The 26,816-nt window shown below is 53.5% G+C and overlaps 3 protein-coding genes across 5 annotated transcripts in view; all 3 read left to right on the top strand.

The window, feature by feature from the left end:
- Positions 1-7,186, top strand: part of MTMR8 (myotubularin related protein 8) — a 32,092-nt gene extending 24,906 nt beyond the window's left edge. For both annotated transcript variants that reach the window (XM_075763724.1, XM_075763726.1), the window contains 2 exons: positions 609-735; positions 1,977-7,186. In XM_075763724.1, the coding sequence (XP_075619839.1) occupies positions 609-735; positions 1,977-2,261 (412 nt within the window). In that variant the 3' untranslated portion in view covers positions 2,262-7,186. The remainder of the gene's footprint in view (positions 1-608; positions 736-1,976) is intronic.
- Positions 7,187-12,447: 5,261 nt separating this feature from the next.
- Positions 12,448-16,386, top strand: ASB12 (ankyrin repeat and SOCS box containing 12). The gene is made up of 3 exons (XM_010306256.2): positions 12,448-12,657; positions 14,224-15,069; positions 16,090-16,386. Exons 2-3 carry the CDS (start codon positions 14,259-14,261, stop codon positions 16,221-16,223), a joined length of 945 nt encoding a protein of 314 aa, XP_010304558.2. The 5' UTR covers positions 12,448-12,657; positions 14,224-14,258; the 3' UTR covers positions 16,224-16,386.
- A 1,855-nt stretch (positions 16,387-18,241) lies between these two features.
- On the top strand, positions 18,242-26,482 carry AMER1 (APC membrane recruitment protein 1). Of its 2 annotated transcripts, XR_012837319.1 has the most exons (3): positions 18,242-18,415; positions 19,838-23,308; positions 23,461-26,482. XR_012837319.1 is itself a non-coding variant. In XM_075763723.1 (2 exons), exon 2 carries the CDS (start codon positions 19,932-19,934, stop codon positions 23,235-23,237), a length of 3,306 nt encoding a protein of 1,101 aa, XP_075619838.1. In that variant the 5' UTR covers positions 18,242-18,415; positions 19,838-19,931; the 3' UTR covers positions 23,238-26,482. The 2 variants fall into 2 exon arrangements, 1 of the variants encoding a protein (XP_075619838.1); XM_075763723.1 differs by having other exon boundaries at positions 19,838-26,482.
- The last annotated feature ends 334 nt before the right edge of the window (positions 26,483-26,816 follow it).

Here is a 26,816-nt window from a genome sequence, read left to right as displayed (position 1 = left end):
CTCCTTTCTTCCAATTTAATATCTATTAAGGAAGTTTTTCAAACAGGAATTTCAGTGCTCAGTCACACCCAGGCTTATGCAGTCAAGGTGCTTTTCACAAGAAGGGATTTCTCCTTGCCATGTCTGTTTGCTTGCCCAGGGTGTTACAGCCAAAATGGTTTTGCTTTGTTTCTGCCTCACTCCTGTTCCCTGCTGAGAGAGGGAGAGGGGTGCAAATGTCTTAAGTGTGTGTGTGTGTGTGGTTACTGGCGGGTGAAGGGTTTTAATAAAAGTAGGGAGGTTGGGCAAACTGAGGACTTGCAGGTGAACTGCCCAAGCCTCCACTGAGTCTGCTAGCGAAAAAAGTGCATTTTGTCTTATGCTAATACTTAATGTCAGTGCGTGTGGATCATAAGGCAAAAGTACTTAAAAAAACCAACTTTTGAGGATTTAACTTTATGAAAATTCTCCCGTTGATACTGAATTGTATAATCCAAGGCTGGGGCAGTTTTTTACAATCAATTGCTAATCCCAATTTTTTGAAAACTTTTTTTTTTAAACAGCATCTAGTTTGTTGGCCAGTAGTGTACAATTAGCGCCTAATTCTCTTTTCTTGTCCTGTTTTTGAGGTTTTGGTGCGGGATGTATAATCGCTTTGACAAAGGAATGCATCCAAAACAGCGTGTATTGGATCACTTGCTAAGCTGCATGAGCCAGAAGATGAAACTGGAGGACAATGCATCTGAGCTGGAAAATGTGAGTCCTGAAGCTTAATAATATTTAAAATCACATGATGGTTTTGGCAAAGATAACTGGGATTGAACATTGGCATTGAACAGTTGTTTCAGCATGCTGGGCAGAGCTGGGCAAAATGAGGGGTTAAATGGCATTGCTGTAATAAATGGGTTTGATTTACCCAAAATTCTCAGCTGCTAAGTAGAAGCTGTGTTTATTCAAGTTCTGTTGCAGACTCATGATGTTCTAATTGTCTAAACGAAGCAGGTGTTAAAAGGGTATCTGGGTTTCAACTCCACTCTCAGCAAACTTCAAGGGAGAGGGAGAGAAAAAAAAAAAGGGCCTGCTTTCTCCCCCCAGCCCCAAATAATATGAATATACAAAATATTCTTGTTTTCAGCTTGCCCCATTTTTCTTTCCTGCTTTCTCATTCACAAGCCAGATTGGAAAAACTGATCATCATCAAACAGCTATTAAAACAGTTGAGTTAACAACAGTTGAGTTGGCTTTTACGTAATGGCCAAAATGTGACTGGGTGGTGTAGGCTGAATTATCCCCTAAAAGTGGCTGCCTTGGATTTGAAGTGCTTTGCTAAAACAAGACGGGGAATCTCACACATTTACCACTTGTGTTCTCTGATACTGCATGTACTGAAGCCCTGCTTCCCAGGAAGTGGCTGGGCATCACCTGATGATGAGAAGTAGATAATAAATCTTTTGTTTTCCTTTGCTTCAGTGTGTGGGCTTTGGTTTTGCTTTATTAAACTGCCTTTACCTTGACCCATGGGGTTTTTTCCATCTTGTTTTCTTCCCCTCTGTCCTGCTGAGGAGGGGGTGATAGAGCAGCTTGGTGGGCATCTGGTGCCTGAAAGTAGAATTGCAGCTTGTCTCTATTTTCAAGGCTCTGCTTGCAATATCCTTTCTATGCGTATTAAAAAACCCCAACAACCCACAAACCAACCCAAAAAAACCCTAAAAATACAGTAGTGGGAGAGTTATCTAAAAATATACCAGTGAGAGGACCTATCAGTGTCCTTTGCTAGGTCAATGCGAATGCTGAAAACTTTAGTTTTATTAGTTAAACAATGATGTTTGTATCAAACACGTAAGGATCTATGGCCATGTACTTTAATACTGAATTACAGAGCTGAAAAAGAGGCACTGACACAGATCAACAATGTTGACGGGGGGTTTTTGTGTATCCCTGACATCTGGGAGTAACAGCTTTCACTAATTTTTTTTAATGTCTTTTTATTTGTGTAGAAACTTCCTTTCCTGGATGGCCCTTTGCCCAGTGAAGCTTGCTCCTTATCTAAAGTAGGAAATGCTGCTTCAAAAACACCAATGCTCAACACTCCTCAGGATTACGGAGGGGAACCACCTCCTGTGTTGAGCAATGGCGCCTCAGCAGGGGCTATGGATGTTATGGCGGGTGTGGACCAAAAGCACAAAGAGAACCCGCCTCATCACCAGGACCTCCGTGATCATAATGACACCATTGCCGTCTTGGACTCTGAAGCTAAGGATGGAAAGCTGCAGCACCATTGATCGGCTCTGAGAACTGTTTTCAGTGAATTGGACGCTTGTGGTGGGGAGGCACGAGGGAGCCGTGCCCCCACGGGGGTGTAGACCCCTAACCATTTACACCTAAGCGTGAGTACGTATGTTTGCAGGGAGCTGTGCTCCCTGTGGAGAAGCCAGTCTGCATTTGGTTTGGTTAGTGTCATTTTGCAGCTGAAATGCTGAAGATGCGTACAGAGCTGCCCGGAAGGCTACCTTGAGTTAGTGTAAACCTTATTTTTCAGTGGGAACGCAATGTGTGTTGAAGGTTTATGACTGCCTGCCGGTACTGGTATTTCAAGCTGAAAGAAATCTTGGCCAATTAACACGGGGCTTAGGGGTTGTGCAGTGTTTATCGCTGGAGTAGGAAAGATGCAATCCATTTATTCTCAGTGGCGGTGCAAGGTCATCTTAAAACGATAAAAAAATACAGTTCATCTTAAAATGATGAAAAAAACCCTTTTCTTAGCTGTGAATGAATCTCTGCATGGACCCTCTTGTGGCAGAACTGATTCATTTTTTGTTTCCTATGCATATTTGTTAAACCCCCCTGTGCCTTTTTACAGAGACCGTTTTAATGTCTGTCTAGCCATGCAATGTACTATTTTTATTATTGTAGTGTAGAGTGTAGTATTTGGTTGTCTTTGTAGTCAGTATTTTTAAACAAGGTTTGGTTTTGGTTTTTTTATCTGCTGCCAGCTTCTCCAGGATCTTTGCTGATCCCCTGAGTTTAGTAGCTTCTTTCTAAGCCGACCTTTCAAAGAACAAGCTTTTTGTGGACCTCATTCACTGATTGTGAGAGTGCAGCAAGCCACAAAGACAGCCTGTAACACATGAATTTTTTGACAGAGGGAGGTTTAGAAATGAGAAAAGACAGGAAAAAAATTACATGGAATTTTTCTCTCTTGTTTAAATTGAAGCAAGGGAGTAACTCTTTGTTCTAAGCTGGAATCAATGTGCTTTCCTCACATCCATCGATGAGGCAGTAATTACAGATGAGGTGTGTTCTATTATTGAAATGGGGCCTCAGATGATTACTTCACATCAAATGCTGAGTGAATGTTCTCTTGGATGTTAAAATTGCATCAACCTTAGAGATGCTTTGCCTGTACTGTCAGGATGTGACGAGATGAACGATATCTCTCACAGCAATGAACCCTGTAATTTGTGAAGCTGGTGACAGAAGGTAAATTGGGATGTGACCCCTTACTGGAACAAGAAGTGGACATCGTGGCTGTGGCTCCAGCCTGGATTCACTCCAGTGCTTGTTAACACTACTTGGTTTCTTACATTGCGGTAATCTCAGCTGGAGATACTAGTTCAAAGTTGCAGGTTTAAAACAGAGACATATATTCCATTTATAGAAGTCTTGTGGAGAAACAAGGGCTTGTCTCCCAGGGGAACGGATGGCCCAGGAAAGCTGTTCCACGGTACTTGTTCTAGGTGAGCTTCTATAGATGTGCTTAATTGCACAGGGTCCCTTTGTGCAGCTTAATTCAAGATGCTTTTCTGCTTTCTTTTGGATCCTGTTGTTTAAATTAGGCACTGCCATTAGGTCTTAAAATCAGTTTTTCTCATTTATAAAATTTTGAAACAAGCTGAAAATATTTTCTTGAGCTAGCACTCCCAATCTACAATAAAAAGTAGAAACATTCCATTATAGCATCATAAAATGCGATAGTCGTTGTTCATATGCTTATAACCTATGGTGAAATGACTAGGTTAGTTTCAGAGTTCAAGATAAAGTAGGGAAAAAAAAAACACAACCAAAAACCCCAAACAAAGAAAACAACTCTCCTGAGTCTCTCACTTTGGGTAAGAAAATAGATATTTTATTAAGCATATCAAAAGACCCAAGGAAAAAGGGCAGCACCTGCGAACAGAGTTTCTTCAGTGCCTAGAATGGCGAAGAGAAACTTTTTAAAATGTTTTAGGTTTTTCAATCTATAAGCAAGTAATATTTAAGTAGTTCTTAAAAATAGTTGTTTTCAAGGTAGGCGGGAGAGAACTACAATATGCAATTGATTAAAAATGAAGCCCATAAAATATTGAACCAGATACGCTTAAGCAGATGATGTTCAAAATTTGTTGTGTGGGTACGTATCGAAAATACTGTATCATGCAACAGCTATATATTTTATTGTATTTTGAAGGATGCACGTTTCTGAATGCATCTTTTCTTAATCTCAAGATGAGTGTCTGCTGTTGAGTCTCTTTGCTCCTAACGTCAAGTTAGATAGTCTGCCAGCTTTTTCAGTTTCCCATATCCCATGTACTCCTCAGGCGAAGAGATTGCACCCTAAATTTTAATCCGGCTGCTTTAGATACCCAGGGTTTGGAATCTGCTGCAGATTTCCACTGGAGGGTGCTGGGGAGATTACTTGCCTCTGCCTCTTTATCGTCTAAGAGCTCAATTTCACACGTGCGCTTTGCAGTTTGGAGCCCATCTCATGTGGATTGATAGATCGACCCTGTCTTTTCTTTCCGGGTGAGAGAAGAGTGTAGTGGATAATATGCATGGCTTCTTAGAGAGCTCTCAAATGGTAAATGAGACCAAGACAGGCACTTTTTAGGACCAGTTATTCCAGATGTCATCAGTTCTTTTAGTGTGTTCTCTAATGAAAATTAGAGATGCAGAATTGTAGAGTGTTTTGACTGCTGAAGGATTTAGACATGTTGTTGGTTAATCACTGTATAAAAATATTTTGGAGAAGGTTTCTATAAATGTTTACACATTGCCTTGTCTTTTGAATTACCATAGATTACCTTGAAAAAAGTATAATAACTTTTGCTTATTCCTAAAATGTGACGCTGACATCTCCACAAATCCTTCCTGACTACAATATTACTACAGGTTCATATAACCATGAAAAGATTACTTCATACACTGAAAGTATTAGTAAGCTTTTAGTAATCCTGCTGCTTTTGACTTCAGTAAGAAAATAATGGATGACTTCACTTTGAAATGCAAAACCTAGCCCAAAAAAGGGTAATTGTCTTTTTAAACCACTTGGATTTAATATATGCAGACTTGATCCAAGTCTACAGCATATTAAAAATCATTCGTGCTGGTGCTGTAAATCTATGGAGCTGGAAAAGATTCCAGGGTTTCCTGGCTTTCCATGAGATTATTTGTTTGAAAACCAATTAGCTAGAAGCTTTTTAGTTGTGATGGTAACTCTGCTGTGTTTCAAGACCAAAAATGAAAAGCTGTTGAGCACAGCGCGTCCTCAGGCCTCTGGTCAGCCAGGACTGGCTTCCCAGAGCCCCGCAGAAAGCCTCCGTTCACTCCTTAGGAGTGCCTGGCTGACACTGAGTGACTTGCTTCTACGTTCCCTAAAAGTGTTACAGGAAATCTAAAAGCCGTTACGTAGGGATCTTCTTATGTAAGCACTGTGTAGGTGAGAAGTTACTATAACTTATTTATTCCTGGTGGAGCATCCACGCATTGGGAAGTCATGAATGCTGGTTTCGACTTAAGTGAACAACACAACTTGCTGCTTTCCATTTGGATTCCTCTGACTGGGAGAACCAGCAGGGAGGAGGGATCCTGTTTGCTGCGGATGGGCTCTGTGTTTGTAAAACTCTGCCTTTTCTGGAGCACCTCTTGCTTTACTGAGTTACTCCATGGTTTCCTGCCTGTACATAGTGTCTCTCTTGCTACAACTAGGTATAGCATTGCAATGGGCAAGTGCCTGTAGTGTTCTGCGTTACAGCTACTACTTTTGAAGTAGAAGAGGGACTCGTGTCGCTTTATTTCTTGGTTGAAATGTCTTAATGTGAACTTCACAATGCTGGATTCTTACGTTATGTTTTGTTTTGCAGTTGTCACCTGTGGTAGAGAAAATCTAATCAGTGCTGTTTGCTTTACAGAAAAAAAGGGAATAATTGGTTTGCCCGTAGATGTAGTTCTCAGTTGGCCCTCTTTGGGTAGGTAGCTTCCATGCCTGGCAAATCCCCAAGGGGATTGTCTCTTGGCACTGTTTAGTAATGAATACTTGTGAGCGACCAGGAGGATTCAAAATGTATCTGCTGCTTTGTTCTTCTCCCCTTCCCCGCTACTTTGCCTTGAGTGCTGGGGTCACTTTTTGTACAGACCTAAGAGTTACTCCTTGTTTACAGACCGTCCCTCTTGCACATACAGGCACTTCACGCGACTGTGGGCAGAGTGGGAGGAAGAATCTGTTCTGAATGTAGTATTTTGATTTAATTAATACACAGCACTTGATTAATTAGATGAGGAGTGTCTCAAGCCAGGTGATGTCGAAGTCCATGTCTTCACAAGCATCTTTAGCACTAAGAGCAGCCAGGTCGGTGCCAATTGCAGTCAGTGTAATTTGTTTGGGCAAGTGTTTTAATGTATAGCGCTGCGTCCTTTTGGCATCTCTGAACTACAGAAGCAAGGCAGGAGGAGCGTAGGTTAAAAGGGTTGACCTAGATCTTTTCTCATCTCACTTATCTATGTATATGCGTCTGTATTTAATGTAGCAGCATACTACTGGAGTAACGTGTAGCACTGGATCTAGTCATAAGTAACTGAGCACACATATGTACTTTTCCTGTCACCCACAGACTCATCTTTGTAGGAACGTACCTAAAATTGTGTGTAGTACTCCGCTGGAAACTGTAAATGTTTTTGCTGTTTCTGTAAGTCAGTCGCTATTTTTGTCAGTGTAACTGTTGAGGGACGGTTGTATAAAATTGTGGATGAAATCCATATTCCTGAACGTGCTGCCATGGCTGTATACGTCGTGTAAGTCATTTTAGTTAATGCACTGCTTAAAAAAAAGTACCATGTTTAGAGGAGCACTGTGGTTTTTTAATCTAAATGTATTTGTTCCATGAACTTTCACTTGTATTACAGTTTATTTTTATTCCCTACAGAAATAAATACCTTGCCTTTTTAAAGTAAATGACTAGTCTGTTTATTGGTTAATTAAACTCGGAGCAGAACTTCATGCTTGGAAATCGGTTTCAAAACTCTTTAGGGAGCTTATCTTAAAGTGAGTGTGATTCCACTTCCTTCTCTTCCAGAATAGAACGTGGGTGACCTCACTGCTTTCGGTGGGACTGCCCAATGCGGTGCTACTCAGTGCGTTTAAAAACAAAGACTCAAAAAGTAGTAGTAGTAGTAATGATGTTGTATTAAATCTTAGTATCTTCTGTACATTTTGTTACTGATGTTTTTTCTAATTAGATTAGATATTAAAACCGAAGACTTTTTCAGGGTTTTCTTCCTCCTGAAAGCTGGGTAAGTCTGTCTACAGGTGGCTCCAGGTTAAAAAGCTTTCTGAGAAGCAGCTAACCTTCCTTCCAGTCTGCTGTACGGAATCGAGTCTGACCTCTGCGGGCATTGCGTGGTACCAGGTGGAGAGATGTTTTTCCCATAGCTTTGAGTGAAGAATCTCTTTTATCCCGTTCTTTTTAATCATAAATTCAGTTGTGGGCCAAGGTGGGGAGTTTTTTGAGTGCAGACAAGTGAGATGGGAGAATGCTCAAGGAAGAGGGAGAATCCGGGTGCAAAACTTGCCTCATGTTTATAACCAAGGTTGGAATCGGGGCTTTAATAACTTAGAGCTGTGCAAATCCTACAGTTACATCTCGATCTGCAAAGCAGAAATTAGGTGATAGGAGTTAATTAGATGTTTATATGGCTTTTTACAAAATGTTCCAGGATGCCATTTGGGTTGGTAAATTCACGTAAATGGTTTAAATCTCTGCCCGGCAAAACAACGTAGGCTATTTCAGTAGTAAATTTTAAAGTAAGCGTTTGGAGGTTTCTAACACTCTGTGGGAGGTGGGGGAAGTGAGCGACAGGGATGCGACTCGCAGAAGAACACGCTGGAGGTCGGCCGGGGAGACACAGTGAGCCGTTTTCCCCAGGTCAGTTTAGCACCAGAGCGTTCAGCCTTTAATCCTAAATACGAATTCCCCTGAACGCAGGGAACAGACCCGAGCCCGATGCCTGTTCCCCGGCCCCTGATGAATATTTTCCACTGCATCCTGCGCTGTAAAAATGGATATTTCTTTTCTATGTATTAAAGCAAAAAATAGACCTGACACTTGGGTATATTCAATCCCCAGATGTTCCAAAGTCTTTTTTTTTTTCTTCTTGCTAATTTTAAATGTTCTTAATGTTGCCAGTGAAATCCTTCATTTACCTAAATTAGACTTTGCCTTTCATTTAATTGGATTATTAGCACTAACACTGACTGGAATTGATAAAGCTGTAATTTACACGTGGGGGAAATACTCCTTGTCTGTTTGACGGCAGCTTTGCTGAGGGCGATGGGTAAGTTCCCTGTGAAGCTACCGTTAGCTTTCAGGGGGCACGTTCCACTTAGCAATACTCCTGCGACGATCCTAAAGGCTTCTGGTTTAGCAGCTCTCAAGAAATACCTTACGCTGAGTAAAAATACTGATCGGTAAACTTAATTGGAGGTGCAGACTGAAAAATCAGGGGTTTAAGGTCAAGTCTGCTGTTGTAAGTTCGGATAGAAAAAGCAGTTGAGTTGTCCTGCTCTCTCGCTGAGGTTCAGGTGTGCCAAGGACACCTTAACGTGCTGATCCGTTTTCATTCTGCATCGGTGCATTCTTTGTTGCAGTAGAGCAATCATACTTTTTTTTTTTTTGGTAGCAATGCAGCTTTGTACTCGAAGTTTTATTCAATTCAGTTACCCAGCAGATCAAGGCTTCCATGCATGTGTGTTCGTTGCAATTTCACCTTATGGATCAGTTTCTGAATTCAGGTCTTCTGTAACTTGTATTTTCTTTTACCTGGGGAGGGATAGAGCCCAGTAGCCCAAAGAGAAACAACCCTTCGGTCAGACGGCCCAGAGCACCGTGCTTCGATTGCGGTGGGTTTGGGAAAAGTGAACGCTGCTTACTGAATTGGATTTTTTTTTTTTTTCTTCCCTCTCTCTCTCAATGAAGAACAGATCATGGAGCCTGCTCAGCTGCGGGAGAGAAGCAAGGAACCTGGTGTGAGTGGGGATCAATAAAAAGATATACTTAAGCCCCCTTGCAAAAAAACCCCAAACGAAAAACCTCAAACCATCCGTGTGCGGATGCGCAGAACAAGGCGCCGCTCTTGGCCAAGCAGACGAACAGCCCACAGCTGATGCTGACTTGACTCTCCAAACCTGGAGCGTTCTGCACGCGTTGCAGTTCCTGCGCAGTAAGGAAGGGCCGTGCCCTCCCTGGCGAGGCGCCGCAGGGGACCTAACGCAGAGACGCGTTCAGATCTTACCTGCCCGGGGGAAACCAGGGAGAGGATAAAGACATGGGGAGCGCGTCCAAGTCTTGGGTGTTATCCCACTCGTATATCCCTTCACAACGCATTTTAGAACGGGATACTTTCCTCTTCCTGTATTTTTTTGGTTGTTTTGGGGTTTTTTTTTTGATGACCAGTAATGTTTTGAAAGCAATGATTTTTGTTGCGCAGTGATCCTGTGTGCCTGTGGCTCGAGCAAGTGTTTGGGGGAAATCTGGCAATTCACACGGATCAGAAATTCTGTTCCTGAAAGGTGGTGGCTGCAGCCTTACCTGCTGCCGGAGAATCCTTTAAGAGCAGATGGTTCTCCCGTGCCCGATCTTACTGCCTGGCATTTTGAATAATCAAGAAACCCTTCACTTCTTGAATATATGGTTTGTGATCAAAGATGCTTTTGGGGGTGGCATAACTCAGAGGTCACTATTAGAGTTTTATTTCCTCCTCAAAGCTTTGTAATGAAAACCAGCACATTTTAGTATTGTAAATTAAAAGCAGAGAAGACCCTCTAGTTCTTCCAGGAATACTGGAGCACACTCAGAAGAGCGTGTTGGGGCAAACCGGCAGATTTATGTGACTGATCGGTGTCACGCAGATAACTCACGTAACGAAGAGCGGGTACGTGCTGCCTTGGGGTTCTGTATTTCAGGTCCTTCATGACCGATCTTCTCCTCCCATGGGCGTACAGCCGCTGGCTCCAGCGCATCCTCGGATCAAAAAGGAAAGGGGGCTGCGGGAAGGCGATGGAGGCAGGGAGCCATCTTGCAACGCTGCCGAACTTCTGGGGCTCCGCTGCCAAAATTCCTCAAGGAATTATACCTCGTGGAGGAGAAGAAACAGTTGCTGGATTCCTCCTTCATTTCCAACGACATACTTGGTGTGTTAATGCACCCGTTAAACTGGGCAGTGCCTAAGAAAGGGCCCTGGGAGCGGCTGTGCGAGTGTGTGCAGCGTCAGCGAGCGATGGGCCGCAGGCGTCCGTGCCCGCTCACGGTCAATACCCGCATCGCGTTGCTGCTGGAGCCGCCTCCAAGCTGGGTGTGAGAAGGTGGGCAGAGGAACGGGCAGAGGAACCGGCAGTGCCGGAAAGCTGCCAGCGATGTTTTGATCAGCGCGGAGGGAAACTCCCAAGTTCAAAGGCTTTGCTGCAGTGTGGCAGTGATTTATAGCTCCAAGGCAGGAGTCAGAGGTAGCCCCAGGCACTAACTCTGCTTTTCCGACCTTGAGGACTGTTAGTAAATCCTTAATCCCTTCAAAATGATTTATTTGGTGCTGTTCAGCACTAAACTTTTAAATCAGAATGCTTAGCGGTGTTAAATCAGAAAGCTCATTACCTCCTTTCAGCTGCGTTAATAACTATAATCTATTTAATGGAAGCAACTTTGGACAGGATTTACCTTCCCAAAAAAACCTTCTCGACTGGCATCAAATATATTTCCACCCTTTAATTCTTCCCCAGTTATCACCTCTCCGTTACAGGAGTTGCTTTGCCTGGAGCCCGCTCGCCCCTGCAGCCTCGGCAGAAGGCGAAGGCTCCCCCGACCCCTCGGCCTTCCCCGTGTTGGAAGCGCTGGGAAGTTAATCCGGAATAAGTCAGGCTTAGCAGTCCTTGGGCTTTCCAAAGAGCTGCTCTTGTTTCCAACATTTCTTTTCTTGGTTAACAACTAAACAGCAGCAGCAAGATCAAAAGAACATGCAGTTCATCATTAAATCTTCCTTTCAAGGATTTTCCTTTCATCTGGAAGTTCCCTCACAGTTTCCTACGTTTCGTATTTTCTAACGTGCCTTCATTTTGTTGTCTGTATCCCCTTTTTTTCCCCATTACAAAACACTGACTTTTTAATTGCTGCTTTTATTTCTGCATTGTGTTGAAGGGGTTTCCAGCCAGGCTGGGCTTTTTTTTTTTTCTGCAGCATCCCCGTTGTGGTTGCAGCTTCTTGACTCTTAATAGACCCTGAACTCCCCGCTTTCGCTCCGATGTCGATCCGCATTTCTCCTACGCGATAATTCCATTCATAGCGTTTACTTTGGCAAACTGACCTTTTTTGAAGTAACAATCTATTTTTGAGTGAATTTGGGGAGAGTGAAGCTCTGAGGAAGCTGATATCGATATTGGACATTTTCCTGCTTTTCCCAGTGTGACTACAAACCGTGAGTGCGGTGGGGAGGGCGGGGACGTCATAAATGGTTTGCAGAGCCCCCCGATTTTCCTTCTTGCCGCAGTGGAGATTTTTCTGCTGGATAATGTGGTTCCCCTCTCGTTATCTAGTACGGCTGATAACGCTGCTTCAAACTGGCAGACCGACCGTTCCTGCTCCACCGCCGAGAAAGTTTGGAAAAGGTTTAAAGGGACCTGGATAAAATAGGATTACACTTACCAGCTGACAGCTTTTTGATAAGACAGCCCGAACACTGCTCCCCGCTTGTTTCGTTTGCTCCTGTGAAGTTTTCTGCCTTGCTACGTGCCGCTTCATTTTCTGAAGCCAAAGGAGTGGTTTGTTCTGGGAGGGAAGCCTAAGGAGCAGCTCGGGCGAGAAACCTGCACCGTCCTCGGTGCCTTTTGTCCTTCCTGTGCTTAATAAACAATTCTGGGTGTTGGGAATGGTCGTTTGGTTTGCTCTGGAAGTGGGCAAGGCGGTCGGGAGAGGGGTTAAGAGGGAATCCGTTTGGGCGATCGGAGACAAGGAAGGTAAGGAAGAGGCAGGGACTCGACCCGCCCGGCACCCTGCCATGTCCGCACGGAAACACTGAAGCGAACGCTTTGCCTCTGCTCGGATGGGCCAAGCAGCCTCCAGCACCTGTCCCAGCCTCCCCCCGCCGCGCTGCCCCTCTCTATATTTACCCAGGGGGGAACTTTCCAAGAATGGAAGTGGTAAGATAAAACCCCTGAGGGGCTAAAATTAGCCCCAGGGCCCCGGCCCTTCTCCCCACGGTGGCATTTCAGCTGTGAGCTTGACAGCCTGCGCCGTTCCGGTCACACAGAGCGGACGTCCATCCCCAGCGCAGCAAGAGCCTCTCTCTTTCTCTCCTTTTATTTTTATTTTTGTTTGTTTAAACCAAGGAAGAGCTCGCCCTGGGGCCGCCCCGGCTGTGAGCATCACCTGCCTCCCAAAGGTAAGGCAGCAGCGAAGCGACGCCCGGGAAGCATCGGGCGACTGAAGGTAACGCGGTAACCAGTTATAAAAGCGAGAATATATTCTCTGTCACCTTTAGCTCAAGTCATAACCCCTTTTTGGGGGGTCTGCAGATGCATGGACAGCTTCCTTCAGCTCAAGAGGTGACACCTCTGCTTTGGGCTCTGCTGGTTGGGGACGATCTGCGAGCTCCTCCCGGGAGTGCTTACGCTGTCAAAGTGACGTACCTCGGGAGATGTTTAGTTGTGTGGTCAGGAAACGTCACAGCTGGTTTTACGCTTTTCCAGATTTCCTCGTTACCACCAGGCTCGTTTGCAGAAAGAGGTTAATTGCTCGGTGCAGCCCCTTGCCTCCTCCGAGGGAGGATCAGGGGAGGCGCCTGGGGTGCCCCAGCTCTGCCATGGCCGCCTCTCCCCGAGGAAATCCGAGGGGCTGCGACATGGCGAGAAATTCCTGCACCCTTCCCGGCAGACGGCGTTTCCCAGCTGCTCAGGTGCCGGCCGGGGCATCATGTCCCTCTCCCTGCTGCCGCTCGGCCACGGCGAGGCCAGATCCTGCACCAGGCACCCGGCAAAGGGCTGGGGTTGGGTCCCAGCTCCGGTGCGACCAGCTCAGCACCCCCTCACCTTCCTCCCGCCACCCCATACCCGCCGTTATAGAAATCCCCGACCCTTCTCGCAGCCGCGCTCCTCAGGCTCGAGTAGGCAGGAGAGAGGGGACGGTTTGCTGAATTCAAACGCCGACGTTGTTTCGGGAAGGGCGATGCTGAAAGTCCTTTATCAAACCAGCCCCGTTCACCTTCCCTTCATCTTCTGTTTTGAAATCCCATCCCTTTAGCAGGTGGCAGGGTGTAAAAACCCTCCAAAGCTGCCAGCCTCTAAATGAAAACTTCTCCGAGGTTTCCGTGGGTCCCAAAAAACCTGGAAGTGCCGGTGCTGCTGAGGTGTCCAACAGCAGCTGGGGCCGACGCGAAGCAGAGTTGATTCCTGCTGTGTCCCAACGTGCTCTTCACGCGGCAGCTCCCCCGGAGAATGGCTGGATGGGGTGACTTCTCAGGGTTTGGGCACGGGGGGCTTCATCCGCTGTGGGGTGCAGAGCCCTTGCAGAGCCTGTGGCCACCCAGGAGCCTTCCTGAGCTCAAGGTGTGAGTATCTCGTGAGTAGTCTCACACCCTCTAGCACCTCAGGGGCTAGCAGCGCAGCATTAAATAATTTTAAAAAATAAATGGCTGTGAGCTCCCCCACGCAGCGTTTGAACCCCAACGCCGCATCTCAGCATGTTCTCGATCACAGCGGTTTAAGGGCAGGTGGCCCGCGTACGTGCTACAGCCACGACCTCCGTCTTTGCCTCAGCCCTTTGCCGGCGTGCATTGCCTCACGCGCGGCGGCAGGGCGAGAAGCATGTCAGCAGCATCACGACCCAATGTTATTTGTCTTTTTTTTTTGAGCACCTTCCTTAAATTGTGTGTTCAAAAAGTGATAATACAAAGATGGCGTTGGCGTCAGGGGGCTGGTTCTAACCCGGTGGTGGGTTTGTTCTCCCGTAGATCTTTGGCTTTGCCATTTATGATGAAAGCGGTACATGAGAGACAAACCAAAAAAGATGAGCCTGATGGATATCACTAAAATGTTCTCCATGCTCCAGCCCAAAGAAGATGAAGACGACAATGGAGAAAGCGAGGAGCTGAACCGAGCGGTATGCGAGGACGATTACCAAACCCTAGATAACCTCTTGTGCCAAGACAGGTACAAGAGGTTCATCAACCGCAGGAGCGGCTGGGGGGTACCCAGCACCCCGCTGCGCCTGGCCGCCACGTGGGGCCGTGTCAGGAGCGTGAAGGTCCTCTTGGCCCACGGGGCGGAGGTGGACAGCCTGGACGTGAAGGCTCAAACCCCGCTCTTCATGGCCGTCAGCAACGGCCACCGGGAATGCGTGAAGGTCCTCCTGGACGCGGGGGCCAGTCCCGCCGGCAGCATCTACAACAACTGCTCGCCGCTGCTCATCGCCGCGAGGGACGGGGACGTGGACATCCTGCGGCAGCTTCTGGACCACGGCGCCGAAACCAACGTTCAAGCGAGGTTGCCCGAGTGGGCCGCCAACTCGGTGGCTTGTTCCGGTCCCCTCTACCTTGCCGCCGCGTACGGGCATCTGGAGTGCTTTAAGACGCTGTTGCTTTACGGCGCCGATCCCGACTATAACTGCACGGAGGAGAGGGTGATTGCCCAGATCAAGGAGCCCAAGACTCTGCTGGAAACCTGCCTGAGGCACGGCTGCAGGAGCGAGTTCATCCAGCTCCTCATTGACTTTGGAGCCAACGTGTACCTGCCCAACCTCGCGGCAGACGAGACGGCACCCCGCAGCAAGGGTCTGGAGCTGCTGCTGCAGGCGAGAGGTAATCTGGGTGCGTGGCCCCGGGGCTGCGAACGAGCGCTAATTTTGCTCGTTTGGGTACAAGTTCCTTCAGATTCTTGCTCCCTTTACCTTTGCTTCTCAACAGCCTTACCCAGGCTTTCCTACGAGCTTTGACTCCCTTTGCAGCATCGCTTGAGCGCGTGGGTCTCTCCGGTCTTAAACCCTCGAGTATTATCACTATTTCACTCTTCTTCCTCCCTCTCCCGCAACGACTGCTGTGTTCAGGCCAAAAAAAAAAAAAATCCCGTCTCCCATACTGAACGCGGCAAGAGAAGGACATCACCAGGTTATGGAGAACAGGTCCACCACCGGTCGTTAAATCTGATAGCCTGGGTACACGCGCCACCGCAGGGAACTCCTAAAACACGTTGCTGGGGTATGGGGGGAGGCTGTCACGGGAGGGCTTGTTTCTGCCAAATACCCACCAAATATCCCCAGTTTCCACTGCTGGCTGCGGCTGGAGGCAGGCTACCTTCCTTTGGGCCTGGGGTGTGACTCTGGGCGGCCACCACGTACGCTTACGTGGCTATCGTCCCTCTTGGACTCACCGCAGCGTCTGCTTCTCGTGAACGTTTCCAGGCGCTTGCTAAAGAAGCTGCTTTCGACGCGGGTCCTCGCTGGGGTGGGGGCTGGACGGGAGCACGCGGGGATTTCTGCAGCCCGGTTTTTCCACTCAGTGCGAATCCGTTGGGTTAAAAGCTGCTTTTCACCGTTCCTCTCCTTTCCGCCGCTCAACTCTGGCTCTCCCGCACCGCCCATGCCCAGGGAAACCGGGCGTGTGTCTGTGTGAGGGTGGAAGATCTCATCTCAGCACGCTCGGCTCCCGTGAAACGTGTGCCACGAAGCCCGCGGCTGAGCCCGCAGTCTAACCAGCCCTGGCAAAGACGTTCGGCGTCGGTCTATCCGTGTGCCTTCACGTAGCATAATCCCGGGCTGGAGAGGAGCGGGGTTTTGTGTCTTGAAGGTGATCATCTCGTTTTTCCTCCCTCTCCTTCCGCAGCTCATCCCAAGTCCTTGATGTCTCAGTCTCGGCTGGCCATGAGACGGCTCCTGAGGCAGGCTGGCCGCCCGCACGCCCTCAGCGAGCTGGAGATCCCGACGGTCCTGGCCAACTACCTCCGCCATCAGCCGTGATGCGCAACCCGCCCCGAGAGACGCCCGCCCCGTACGTGCGCCGAGCACGTGAATTAAAAGCCGCTCCGACATCTGCGCAGCGTGAAACCGCCGTGAATTTCTGGTTGCAGAATCATTTTGGCTTACGAGGTGTCTCCCAAAAGCGGTTCCTCTCTGAAAACAGGGGGGACCTCAGCTGGGGTAAGTGGCCGGAGCCCCCGGAGCCCCCGGCTCTCGTCTCCCAGCTCTGCCTTTAAACGTCACCTCACTCGTCTCCAAAGCGGCTCATGTTGTGGCGGGGCAGGGTTGGGTTTTTGGGTTTGGTTTGGTTTGGTTTAAATTAAAAATGTTGCTCCTATTCTTCTTAACCGGCGTGACCCGTTTGGTGAAATACCCCTTTACCTGAAGCGGTCGGGAGGGACACAGGGGAACGCCGCAGGCGGGGAGTTTCAGGCTGAGCTCGGAGCGGGGCACCGGCCAGCCGCTCCTGCCTTCGGCGCGTCCCTCCGGCTCTCGGCACCAGTGACGGGGACAACCGCCGGCGGTGGTGGCTGGAGGAGCCTTGCTCGTTCTTCCCGCAGCCAGGAGCTGACGGATAAACCGCGCCGCTCCTCGGCAGCTCGGCGCCCGTGGTGCTCTGGACCGCTTTTGGGATGCAGCAGAACGCGTCCCCTGTGGTTGAGTCCACCCTACCCTAACGGAAGTGCTCTGCAGGAGCTCCCAGGACTGCTCTTCGGCCAACGCAGGCGTGGTTTCCTGGTATTTGTAGGCTCGTTTGGAATGTTGTGGAATCTGTTAATGAGCATCTATTAATTAGGCTGTGGGGCATCCCCCGAGGGGAGCATTAGGGCTTCGAATTAGCCTGGACAAGGCGGTGGGAATCACCCTGCCAGGAGGTGGTGGGGTGGCTGGGAAGGGGCTGGCGGAGTCATGGGAGTCGCTCCTCTCCAGCCCACTTCTCCGGGGGGATGGGGGGGATGACAGGCGGGAGGAACCAGGGCGGCAGAAGGGACAAACACCTCTCCTTGGGGGAGGGACGGGCAGGGCCTGAGCCCCGGCTTGATGCCCCGCTTGAAGTTCAAGAGGAGAAGCGCTGGGCCCAGCTCCGGGCTCTCCCGGGGAAGAGACGTGGGCGTAGCGGAGGGAGCGCCCGGAGGGGCGAAGGGCTTGGAGCAGCTCCGGCTGTGGGGCTGCGACGCACCCGCAGCGCCCGTCCTCCCGCCGGGGCTCCCTCCCCACCCGCTGACGGAGCAATGGTCGAACGGAGGGCTGGGGGGGCGGCTCCCCGCAGGGCCCTCTCGGCACGCCTGGCCGGGATCGCCCCCGACGGAGGGTGTCACCTCTGCACGGGGGGGCCGTGCTGTCACACCCGCGTGGGGCCCGTGGGCGGCCGTGGGGACCCGGGGGGCTTCCGGGGTCTGGGCTGCCAACACGGGGAGGTGTCTTCACTGCCGGGGCGCTCGGCTGCGGGCGTGCAAGGGTGGGTGGGAGCTGGGCGTGCAATGGGTGTGCAATGGGTGTGCAAGGGTGGGTGGGAGCTGGGTGTGCAATGGGTGTGCAAGGGTGGGTGGGAGTTGGGTGTGAGCTGGGTGTGACATGGGTGTGCAATGGGTGGGTGTGCAGTGGGTGGGAGCTGGGCGTGCAATGGGTGTGCAATGAGCGGGCAAAGGGCGTGCAATGGGTGTGCAATGAGCGGGCAAAGGGCGTGCAATGGGCGGGCAATGGGCGGGCAGGAGCCGGGTGGGGAACGGTGGGTGGGAGCTGGCCGTGGGTGACACGCAGCAGCAGCAGCAGCAGCAGCAGTGACGCCCACGTGGGGTGACAGCAGAGCGCAGGGCGCGGCAGCGGCCGGGCGTCACACTCACTGTCACGCACACCCGTCACGCGCACGTCACGCCATCGCCCCCCGCCCCGGCCACGCCCCCGCGCGTGGGCCAGCACGGCCCGCGCCCCGCCCCGCCTCCCCCGCGGGCGACAGCGTCACGGCCGCGCCCCCGCCGGACGTCACGGCAGCCGCGCCCCGCGGGCGGAGGCCCCGCCCCCTCCGCCGCAGAGGCCCCGCCCCTGCCGGCCGCGCCGGGCGGACCCGCTGCCCCGGCGGCCACTTGCCCGCGGCCTGGGCCGGCCCGGGCGGGCGGCGGGTCGGGCCGCGCACACCCCCGGCCCCCGCTCCGCGCCCTCCCCCCGCGGGCTGGCGCCGCCCCGCGCAGCCGGTAAGTGCCGGGGACGGGGGGGACGGCGCGCGGCTTCCCGGGGGACGGCGAGCGGGCCCTGGCCCCAGCCCGGTCCCAGCCCCGGCCCCAGCCCCGGTCCCGGCCCCGGTCCCAGCCCCCGCCCCGGCCCCGGTCCCAGCCGCGGTCCCAGCCCCAGCCCCAGCCCCAGCCCCGGCCCCGGCCCCGGCCCCGGTCCCAGCCCCAGCGGGCCGCCGTTGCCGCCGGGCGGGCTCCTTGGCCTCGGCCTCCGCCTCCTCAGGGCCGCCTCGTCGTCCCGCCTGGGAGCGCTGAGGCGGCCGCGCGTCCTCGCGGCGCTCCCAGAAGTTGGCGGAGCCGGCGGGCCGGGCCGGGCGGAGCGGGGCCCCTCGCTGCCTTCCCTGCCGCGGGGCCCGAGCTCGGCAGGACGCGGGCGGGGAGGCGCCTGGCAGGGCCCCGGCTCCACGGAGCGGCCGCCCGGCCGTGTCCTTCGGGGGCACCGCGGGCCCCACACGGGCCGCCCTGCTGCCCCGCTCTGCCTCAGCCTGGCCTCGGCCGCCCCGGGAAGCTGAGCGGGACGAAATGGTGCCTGTTAGTGCCGTGCTGGGGCTTGGGGGCTGAAACCCCCGTTTTCCCGTTGTCTGGGCGGGGGCGTTTGCCCTCGGTGGCTTTTCCGAGCGTCGGCGTGGTCACGGCAGTGTCTGATGGTGCCAGCGCTGACGTGGGAAACAAATTTCAAATGGAATTGTTGAAATCTTCTTTCTGTTCCATTTCATCCCCCGTTCACTTTTCAAGCAGTCTGCGTGTACAGGTACATGCCTGTGATTTTCCTTCAGGCCTCTCGGACCAGATCTCTGGAGAGAGAGAGAGAGAGACGCCAAAAAAAGCCCAGCGGTGCTCCAGAGAGGCTTCGGAGGCATCTGGGGCTCCCGAAGGGCTCTTGGGCAGACCCAGAAAGGCCCGGTTTGGGGGTGGGAAGGAGGGTTTGCCCACCGGGAGCGGGTGAACACCAGGGATTATCATTAATCACAGAGGCAAAGCAATGCTGCGGTCTTCCTTGGATAACGAGGAACAAAAATAAGTCTTACCTTGCTGTCGGGTTGCCGGAGCCAGAGGCCGTCATTTGGGTGATCGCCCCGGTGGCAAAAGGGCCGGGAGTCTGAAGGGGTCGGAACGAGGTGGCCCAGGGGTCAGACCTGCCTGTCCCCAAGCAGCGGGGATGTGGCCAAATGGAGAGACGAGGTTGTCCTGCGCTTGCAAACTGGCAAATTTCAGCATCGGGGCGGTTTTTTGCCCAGCTTTCAGGAGTGCAGGGAGCCGAGGGGCCATGGAGGGTTTTGCAGTTCAAGCAGGTGACGAAGCTCTTCACCTCAGGACACCTTTGCCTCTGGCTCCGCACCGTCCGCTGCCGTCTCCTCACCTCTCTCCCCTTTCTCTTGGCTTTAGATCAGCTGTCATGCTTCCATCTCCACGCCCAGAAGAGGACTCAGCTACCAAAGTCATCGTTTCCAGCTAGACGCACCCAAACCGACCGGCTGCCATGGAAACGGGCTGCGCGGAGGAGCCCGCCCGCAGCAGGTCGCAGTCGGTGGCCCGCGGGCAGCGGGAGGGATGCGACCAGCGGCCGGAGGAGGACGGGGACCGGCTGCCCGAGCGGGGCGACGACTCCGTCGCGGCCGCGGAGCCGCAGCAGCCTCAGCCGCCCGCCGGCAAGCTGAAGAAAACGGCTTTCAAGCTGTTTGGAGGGAAGAGGAGCATCTGTACGCTGCCCAGTTTCTTTGGAGGCAGAAGCAAAGGCCAGGGGAAGGCAGGCTCCAAAAAGGGCCTCACCAAGTGTAAGACCCACGACGGGCTGAGCGGTGCCGCGTGCGCCAAGGGCGGCGGGGCGCAGCTGGAAAGCCCTTTGGAGGGGAGCAGGGACTCGCAGCCTCGCCCTTTGGCGAGCTCCCAAAGCGCTCACCTGGCCGTAGACGCCAGCGCCAGGTTTGACTTCAGCCGGGGGGACGGCTCTCCACCCGGGAGTATCGATGGCTGTGAGAAAAAGCCCAACGGAGACAAGTCGTCCTTTCCCAGAGCCAAGAAAGGCCTGAAAGGGTTTTTTAACAGCATCCGGCGTCACCGGAAGAGCAAGGCTGCCGAGTGTGAGAAAGCAGAGCTCCCCGAGTGGACCGGGGATGCGGAGGAGGCCGGCAAAGCTCCTGGCGTGGGAGCGGAGAGCGGCGGGGCCGCAGAGGGGCAGGGACCCGTCCCTCTTGGCGCGGGGTGCCCGGGGAGCTCGGAGAACGACTGCTCGGTAGGCACAGCTGCCAAGCGCGGAGAGGCTGCCCAGCCCGGCTGTCTGGCGGCTGCCGAAGGCAGCTCTGAGGGCGACGCGGTGGCGCTGCCGGGGAAGAGGGAGGTTCCGGATACGACATGCGAGGCCGACGCTGATGTCTGCGCGGAGTTTGACGGTGGCAATCCGCTGCTGGCCTTTCATGCGGAACTCGCGGACAAGGACCCTCCGTGCCTCCACTCTGGGGACCTGCTGAGCCTCATCTTAGGAGACGTCACGTCCCTGAAGAGCTTTGATTCCCTGACGGGCTGCGGAGACGACATTGCTGAGCCCGACATCGCCGAGAGCACCATCTCTGTGGAGCGCAGCAGAGATGCTGCCAAACGGAGCTCCTGCCTGGTCACCTACCAGGGCGGTGGGGAGGAGATGGCCATACCCGAGGAGGCGGAGGAGTACCTGCACCAGCTGTGGAGCAGCCACGCGGCGGGGGACCGGAGCTACGGAGCCCGGGCGTCGAGGAGCAGTTTGGAGACGCAGGCCTGGCACGAGGCGGAAGGCCAGCCCTACGCGGGGGACGCGATGGACGGCGTTGAGCTCCTGACGCCCCAGAGCGACCAGCAAGAGTCCGCCCCTAACAGCGACGAGGGTTATTACGACTCCACCACGCCGGGGCTGGAGGACGAAGGCGGCGACGGGCTCGGCGAGATGAAGAAGGACCGTCTTCCGAGAGACAGTTACAGCGGTGATGCGCTTTATGAGTTTGACGCGCTGATGAGCCCCGCTCCCGGGGAGGAATCGCTGTTTGAGAGCAAAGTCTCGCCCCCGGGGATCTTCAGCTACTTCCTGGACTTCTGCCTGCCTGCTGAGAAGAGCCTGGTGCAGGTGATGGACCAGAAAAGAGGGGTGATGGAAACGGAAGAAGAGCGTCTGGCGGCCATTCAGAAAGAGCTGCTGTACTGGGAGCTGCGGAGGGAACCGGTCCTGAAAGGCCTCGATGTTCCCAGCAAGGAGCAGCGTCCGCGGGAACAGCAGTGCGTTGAATGTAAAACCAGAGCAGCCAACTCGATTGGCAAGACTCCGAGTGGCCTCGGCAGCGAGCCGGTGGCCTCGCCCGCCCCGAGCAGGGGTGCGAAGAGTGGCCTTCTGGTGGCGAGAGGTGAAAATCCCGAGTGGGGAGATTTTCCAGGGGCTCCGTGTCCCGAAAACTGTTACAGCGGCCAAAAAGCCCAAGGAAGTTGCCTTACTGAGCTCACGAAGAACAACTCGGGGTTCGATTCGGACCCGGACTGTGGGATGTTTGGCGTAGCCCTGGCCAAAGCAGGAATGTTCCCCGGCTACAGGCTCCCGGAGCAGGAGCGTGGCAGCGGAGCGGAGAGCCCCGCGGGCAAGCCCCAGGTGGGCAGCGAGCGCGAGCCCGAGCAGGCCGTGAGCTTCTCGCAAGCGCTGGTGGAGTTTGCCGGCAGCGGGACCCTCTTCTCCAGCCTGTCGGAAAGTCTGGGCAGCTCTGCCTCCGGGTCGTCCTTCACCCAGAACCTCCCTGCCCTCCCCACCATGGTCACCTTTGACGTCGTCGACGTGGAGCAGGAAGGAGAGGGGGAGTGCGAGCAGCGCCCCGAGATGAACGGCGGCGAGGACATCGCGGAGGCCTTTGACGAGGGCTACGGACAGAAAGAGTCGTTGGCCGAATGTGACGAGAGAATGTCCCCGGGGTACGCCCCGGGCCCCTTCCAGAGCTGCAACTGGGGTGTTGCCAGCCTGCCCCGCCACCTGCGCCTGCACGGGCTGGGCCCCTCCGCGCCAGCGCCGCTCTGCGTCGACCGGAGGAGCCGGTCACTCGACACGGAGAGCCTGGAGTTTGAGCTTGCCGACGCGCAGGCTGCCAGGAGCGGCCCTCAGCCGTGCCAGCTCTGGTCGAAGCGGGAGGGTGGCCAAAGGGACTCGGGCGGAGCGAGGAGGAGCAGGAGCGAGGAGGAGGGCGAGCCGGCGGCTCCTGACGGCGGGTTGAGCTGGCCGGGCTCACCGCACCTCCGGCACGACGCCGACGCGGCTGCCGGCGGGGGGATGAAGCCCTGGGCTTTTGCTCCGGCCGCCGCGATGGAGCGTGCCTGGGAGCCGTCGGAGCAGCCGGGCGCCGTCTCCCCTTTCCCGCCTCTTTCCCAGGGTGTCGCTGGAGAGACTCCGGCCGGGCGGCCCCCAGAGCCGGAGCCGAGCGGGCACCCGCTCAGGCCCTCCAATTTGCCTCTGCAGCCCGAGGCGAGGCGGTGCCGGGAGGCGGCCGGTTCCTACGGGTACGTGGGCGAAGTCACCGCCAAGAACCTGGCTCGACTGTTACCCTTGGGAGAAACAGAGCCCGCGCTGCCCCCGAGCTTGAGCTTCCCGCGCTGCCCGGAGAAACGCGCCAAGTGCAAACCCGTCGGCATCGCCCAGGGCGTGCCTCAGCACCCCAACGGCCGCACCGACACCCCGAAAAGCCCGGAGCGCTGCGGAGAGCCCCTGAAAGGCAGAGCCCCCCCCGGGCACGTGCTGCCCATCGGCTGCCGCAGCGCTGCCCTGAGCGTCGCCGAAGCCGAATAGCTGCTCCGGGGAGGGCGTGCAACGGGTTGCCGAGCGCGGGGAGGGGGAGAATAAACCTGAGCGAGGAACTGGTGAGTGACTTGCACGTAGACCTGAGCTGGTCAGGATGAGCTCCTCTCCCGCAGCCGCGGTACGTGGTCTCGCCGCTGCGGAAGCTCTGGCGGGGTTCAGAGCTGCCTCCGGGATTCGTACGTTAACGCTGAGGCACTTTGTTGTTTTCCAGCGCGAGCCGCCCCGCTCTCGGACGCCCAGTGCGGTCGCGGCCCCCGGCGCGCTCACGTTGCCGCTAGAACGATAGCGGGGAGCGGACCCGTTGCGAGCGTGGCAGGTTTGGGGGCTTCTGCAGGATTGGAGCCGGGGGAGCAAGCCTTGGGGAAGGTTTTGGGAGCAATTGGGTTTTTTCTTCCTCTTCTCGGTGAAACGTTTGGTTCGCACTCACTTTGAATGTCTCGATTTGGGGAGGCTGGGAGGAAGGACGCCGGTTATTTGTGGAGCGGGGACGGGAGGCGAGTCAGCTGAAAAGGGAACTTTGCTGTAACGTTTTTTTTATTGTGTTTTTTTCCCTTGCCCCAAAGGAGCAGGAGCTTTTGTGCGCGTGCCGGTAACGTTTGCCAGGTCTAGTTTTAATTTGCTCAAAGATACCGCGCTCGGAGAGCTGTGCTGTCGATGGTGTCCCTTTTAAGTGTCGGTCCCTTCGTTGTCGTGGTCTGTCTTCACGGTGCGTCATTCCCGGATGAAACCTCGCCCGTGCTTTGTCCCACGCTCGTCGCCTCTCCCGGGCCGTGGGCACACGGACGAGGTCTGTGAAATAAGCTCAATTTGCATCGTGCCTGTAGCTGCAAAGTGGCAGATGCCGTTCCTTTTGTCAAAAGGAAGTTTTGGGGGTTTGGGTTTTCCTTTTAAATTATTTTACGGTTGTTTTCTTTGCATAAACTCATACCAGGAAAGTATTCTGTTAATTGGAATACAGGACGTAACGCAGCCTAAATTAGGCTTCAGGACTTCCTCCTCCTCCTCCTCCTCCTCCTCCTCCTCCTAACTGGAGGGGACAGAAAAGCTGGAGGTTGCTGCAGGTTTTGGATTTCTTTTCCTCTTTGGAGAAGCGTGGAGGAGGGACACGAGCAAAGGAGACAGACTTTGTCTGCGGAGGTCGTACAAGCTCCTGGAAACATCTATTTCAGGCCGCTGGTCCCCGAGACATCTCCCGTGCCCTCCGTGACCTGAGCCACGCTTGTCTCTCAACCAAACCTCCCTGTCCGTGGCTTAGAAAGCTGCTTCCTCCTCTGTCCAAGCTCTGTATTCCGATTTTAATTCGTTTAGCGATGATGGGGTTTGGTTCCCCTCCCCTGTTTCTGATTTTCTCTGCAGCAGAGTTTGTAGCAGTAGAAAAACTGGATGCTGCTCCCGCTGCGCGTCCACGTCCCCCAGCGGGAGAGGAGGCGGCGGTCGGCCAGCGCAAGGTCCCCTCGCCTCCAAGGTCGTGTCGTTAGTGCAGCACGTGAGCATCTGCTAAGGACTGTTGCCTCATTGGAACAGGCTCCCGTCTTGCTCGGAGCAAGGACGGGCTGAGGCGTGGGCGCTGCGCGTCTCACCGCCGCTCACAAAACAAATACCGGGAGCAAGTGCTGCTGGCGACACCGGAGCCGCCGTCCCGCAGAGCGGCGTGCAGAGCAATGGCTTGGCTGAGCAGCAGCCCCGTACTGGGTTTGAATTCCTGTTTTATTTTCGCGCATCACCAAAGGCATCTCGCGGGCGGAGGGGGTTTTGTTTGGACGCGGTGCAGCCTTTGCCAAAGTCTTGGCGAGGTCGGACGGCGTCTCGGTGCTACGAGGAACGTTGCGTTGCAAACGGGTGTCTCAAGGAGCGGCTCTGGGTTGTAGGTACGTGATGGCAAGGCTTAGCGAAAGCAGCTTCTAGACTCGAATGTGCGAAAGCAATACAGGCAAGACTTGATAATCTGACTTGATACCAAAGGTTTCTCCTCTTGATTTGATGCAAACTAAATGAAGCCAATGCCTCTTGACTTGAAAGGAGTTTTCTAAAAGCATTTTTGGAGCCAGTTTCCTGCATTATTGGCATCTTCTGGGCCATTAACCCGAAAGAGTAAGATTTTGAAGACGCTGACCCGGCCTGTAAATTGTCACTGCCGTAGAGAGCTTGGCTTTCCCGGCCTGACGTCCCGCTCTCCCTAAAGTCTGTCCCGGGATAGCTCGGACCAGGTCTTCTGGTCTGGATCTGGATCAAGCCGTTGGTCGAGCACGGCCTTTACCTGGGGAACTCCAATGTGAGAGAGGTAATTAATCAGTGAAAAAGGGCTTCTGAGCCAGGACTAAGGCACGAAATGGGGCCCAGCAGATCGTCTGGCCGAGATCGTGAGGCCAAAGTCCCCTGGAGGAACTCGCTGAATCCGTCCCTTCCAGGGCAGGTCTCGCCTCAAAGCGACGAGTTACGGCTGTGAACTTGCACCGAAACCACTGACGTTGGGGTCAGCCTACCAAGTAATTCTGTATTGCGTTTTGGGGACTTGGGGGGGGGGGTTGTTTCTTTTTATACACGTGAGAAAACGGTCGATTTTATCTATTTTTGTATAGTTTTGCTTTTTATATTCACGGGGAAACTTTACAGACTGTTCTTTTACTCGTGGTCGTTTGTCTTTCGAAGCGGTGGGGTTTTCTTCCGACGGAGAAAGGCAATTCCTGCTGCTGCTGCCGCTGCCCGTGCAATGCAAGGAAACCACCTGGCTCCTCGTGTCCTCCTGAAACGCCCGTTCCACTTGATCCGCGGGGCCAGCGCCGAGCCCGGCAGCCGCCCGTTCCGATACACACCCGCTCTCTGCACACGCCGCCGAGACGTCCGTGTTTTAACACTGCTCTGGCACACTCGTCGCGGTTCCGTCTTTGTTTCTAAGCTTTGTTTTCAGTCTGTGTTTGGGTGAAGTGATGGATAAAACCTAGCGAGGCCTCTCAGCTCTAAAGAAAACCAAGAGTTCTCCCTTGTCGCCGGCGCCCCGTGCTTCCCCTCTGCCGTCCCGCTGCGGGCAGGCTGCGGAGCTGGTCTGCGGGCGCCCTGGGAGCGGAGGTGGCTCCTCGCAGGCGACCGACTGGTCTGAATTTTGGGGGTTTTTTCTGTTTTCTTTCTGGTCTCATTGCTACTAGTCCTTTAAACTTTTTAATGTGTTGATTGTGTTCTGAAATGAATGTTCCTTCCAGTGCAGTCTAATGAATAAACTTCAGATTTTTAGAGAACATTGGGTTTCACTTGTGGTTTGGGTTTTTTTTTTCTCCCCCAGTGGCTTATTTTATGCTTGATTTACTCTTTTTCTTTTTCCTCCCCTCCTATCTCTTTGATTATTTGCAAGTGAAGTGGCTTTTTCAACGGGAGAAGTCAGCAGAAGGGATGCTCTGGAGGGCACAGCACGCTGCTGGTCCGTGGCACGTTCAGACGAGCAGGGGGTCACCTGCCCGGGGGTTCACCCGGCGCTGGGACCAGCCAGCGCGTGGGAAAGAGCCGGAGAGCAGGCGGGCGTGCTCCGCTTTTGGGAATATTCCTTGGCAGTAGCCAGGTGAGGGGCTACAGGTT

The sequence above is a fragment of the Balearica regulorum genome, chromosome 11, assembly GCF_011004875.1.
Source record: "Balearica regulorum gibbericeps isolate bBalReg1 chromosome 11, bBalReg1.pri, whole genome shotgun sequence".
Lineage (NCBI taxonomy): Eukaryota > Metazoa > Chordata > Aves > Gruiformes > Gruidae > Balearica > Balearica regulorum.
This window is presented reverse-complemented; position numbering and strand designations above follow the sequence as displayed.